General features: G+C 48.6%; 1 protein-coding gene across 1 annotated transcript; it reads left to right on the top strand.

Moving 5' to 3' along the window:
* Nucleotides 1-215: 215 nt before the first annotated feature.
* Nucleotides 216-2,328, top strand: LOC147899278 (BAHD acyltransferase DCR-like). Its single transcript, XM_087378329.1, has 2 exons — nt 216-952; nt 1,305-2,328. Exons 1-2 carry the CDS (start codon nt 521-523, stop codon nt 2,229-2,231), a joined length of 1,359 nt encoding a protein of 452 aa, XP_087234455.1. The 5' UTR covers nt 216-520; the 3' UTR covers nt 2,232-2,328.
* The last annotated feature ends 387 nt before the right edge of the window (nt 2,329-2,715 follow it).

Below are 2,715 nucleotides of genomic sequence, written 5' to 3'. Positions count from 1 at the left end.
AGCAAGCACTCCGTCCTATGAGGAGTGCTTAAAAAAAGAAACATCGATGACTTTACGTTTAACGTTTTCGTGGATATCACGGACTAGATGATCACGTTCAGTCAAAGCGTATGTCATGCGTGAGCTCAGGTTGGAGCTTCGAGGGCCGAGGCGTTCTTGTGGGGATCTGCAGAACCGTAATCTCCAGGTTTCCAATTTAAAAGTCACTTGGGCTACCCACCTGCAAGTCCCTCTGAAGCTTCCGCCATTTCCCAACAGTACGATTTTGACGCCTTTCTAGACTATCTACGGTCGGCCTCGTCTTTGACACCAGTGCTTCACATTTTGGAAGTCAGGAATGCTTTGGAGTTGTTCTGATTATCAAAGACTACTCCCTCACGCAAATCAGTGATAGCTGGTACAAGTAGTCGCGGCCTGTGCTGTTGTACTGTCGCTCAACTCTATTCGATCTGAATTGAGCTAGTCGAGTTTGAAAGCCCAGAATCTCCTGCTTTCCCGATTTCTCTGAAGTAGAAAGGCAATGGAGTCGGATCCTCGAGTGATTTTGCTGGAAAAGTCCGTGGTAGTGCCGGTCACGCCCACTCAGAAAGGGCATATGTTTCTCCCGAGTCTCGATATTTTCTGGCAGGACATACACTACAACCGGAGAGTTATATTTTACAAGACCAGCTTTCAAGGTCTGTCAAACGCAATTGATACTTTGAAAACAAGCCTGTCGCATGTGCTTGTCCATTACTATCCCTGGGCGGGAAGATTGGCACTAGGAGAGGACAGACGACTGGTGATCGATTGCAACGACAAGGGCGTTGAATTCGTGGAGGCTTCGATCGATTTTCCTTTGAACTATCTCGAACAAGATGGCTTCCAGATGAAAACGTTTTTCGACAACCTATGCCAGCGCGTGGATCACAAAGGCGAAAGCCTATACAAGAGCCCTTTGCTATCGGTGCAGGTGAGCGAGGCATATATCCGTGAGAACGATTAAGTTGACATAAGGTTTCTTACGGTCTCAAACTGTGCGTAGATGTGTGAATTAGCTAGTCTGAAAGTGTCGATTGTGGATGTGGTCTACACTGGGCCTTTGAGATTTCGAACTGCTTTCGAGCTTGAAGTAGAAGGTATTCGATGTGGAATTTCAGATGGGTGCATGCGTTTCCTGGAATTCTCGATGATTTTTAGCTGCTGAGGAGGACCATTTTAGTTGTTGCTCGTGAGGCTACGTAGAGATGGGAATATGGGACTGTATGCAACCATGTAGAAGAACTGATTGATTGCGGAACTGATTGAATGATGTTGTTGGGCAGGCAACACGATTCTCGGACGGAGGGCTAGCGGTGGCGGTAGCGCAGAGCCATGTGGTGGCGGACGGGCAATCACTGTGGAATTTTATGGTGGCATGGGGGGAGATTGCGAGGGGGGTGGAGCTATCAATGGAGCCACTACACGATAGGAGAAGGTTAGAGCTGAAGAACCCATCAGAGGAGAAGGCGAAACTAGGCTTCAAGGAGATTTTCGAAAGAGCAGAAGAGGAAAGAAACAAGGAGACGGACGCGTCGGAGAAGACGACCGGGAAAGATAACGGCAACGGTGAAGACGATGATCCCTTGGTTCAGGCCCTCTTCCGCATCTCCTCTTCCTCCATCCAACATCTCAAACGCCTCGCTGGTTCCCCCTCTCGCTCCACTTACGAGGTCCTCTGCTCCCACTTCTGGCACCACTTCGCCCTCGCTCGCCTATCTCTGCCCTCGGAGCCCACTTACCTCGCCATCCTTGCCAATTGCCGCTCCCGCCTCTCTCCCCCCCTCCCACCTAGCTACTTCGGCAACGTCATTACGTTTGACCTCGCTTACACTACTGTTGGCACACTCCGCTCCGAGGGAGTCCGTGAGATCGCCCATCGGATCCACGCCGCCATCGAACGATGCGAAGAGAGCAACTTACGAGCATTCATGCATTGGCTTGAGCTACATGACAACCGCGTGGTGCGTGACTTCAAGCCAATGGGCATAACTATGAATGTGGCAAGCTCGCCAAGATTCCCAGTGTACCAAGTGGATTATGGGTGGGGGCGACCAGCTGCTGTTCGCTCTGCCAAGGTTGAGGGCAATGGCGAGATAGTTTTATTTGGTGGCAACCCAGAGGCTCCTGGTGATGTGGAAGTATGCATGTGCTTGGCTTCTAGCACCTTGCAAAGGCTTACTCAAGACCGAGACTTCCTTGCTACATATTGAGATTGATTAATCAAAATGTTCCTTAATAAATACTCAACATGAGTTGACATGAGTTGTCCATGAGGCCATTTTGTCCCACATATTCAACAGCCTATCTTGGATTAATTAGAGAATATTTTCTTATGAAGATGGGCGGGTTCACTATTAAAACCCATACGTAAAGAGTATGTTCAAGTAAAATCATTGATCACGAGTAGCATGACCCGTCTACGACGAGTTAAAGACCCGCTCCGCTGGGTCTCAAAGTGAGATTTTAAAATGTTTGTAATTTCTAGCAATAGAATTTCAAGTTTCAAAATCCTCCAGCATAGGCACCACTTGGCTTGGCTCTATGCTCAGTTTTACTGAACTATTCAGTTAGAAGAGAGGCAAAGCATTCGCACAACACCCACCCCCCTTCTTGCACACACACAAATGCTCTCTCTCTCTCTCTCTCTCTCTCTCTCTCTCTCTTCCTTTGATTGTGTCCCTCATGATGCACACG

Source organism: Dipteris shenzhenensis, chromosome 8, assembly GCF_047967505.1.
Source record: "Dipteris shenzhenensis isolate YYH24624 ecotype China chromosome 8, Dip_SZ_1.0, whole genome shotgun sequence".
In the NCBI taxonomy this organism is placed as follows: Eukaryota; Viridiplantae; Streptophyta; class Polypodiopsida; order Gleicheniales; family Dipteridaceae; genus Dipteris; species Dipteris shenzhenensis.
This window is presented reverse-complemented; position numbering and strand designations above follow the sequence as displayed.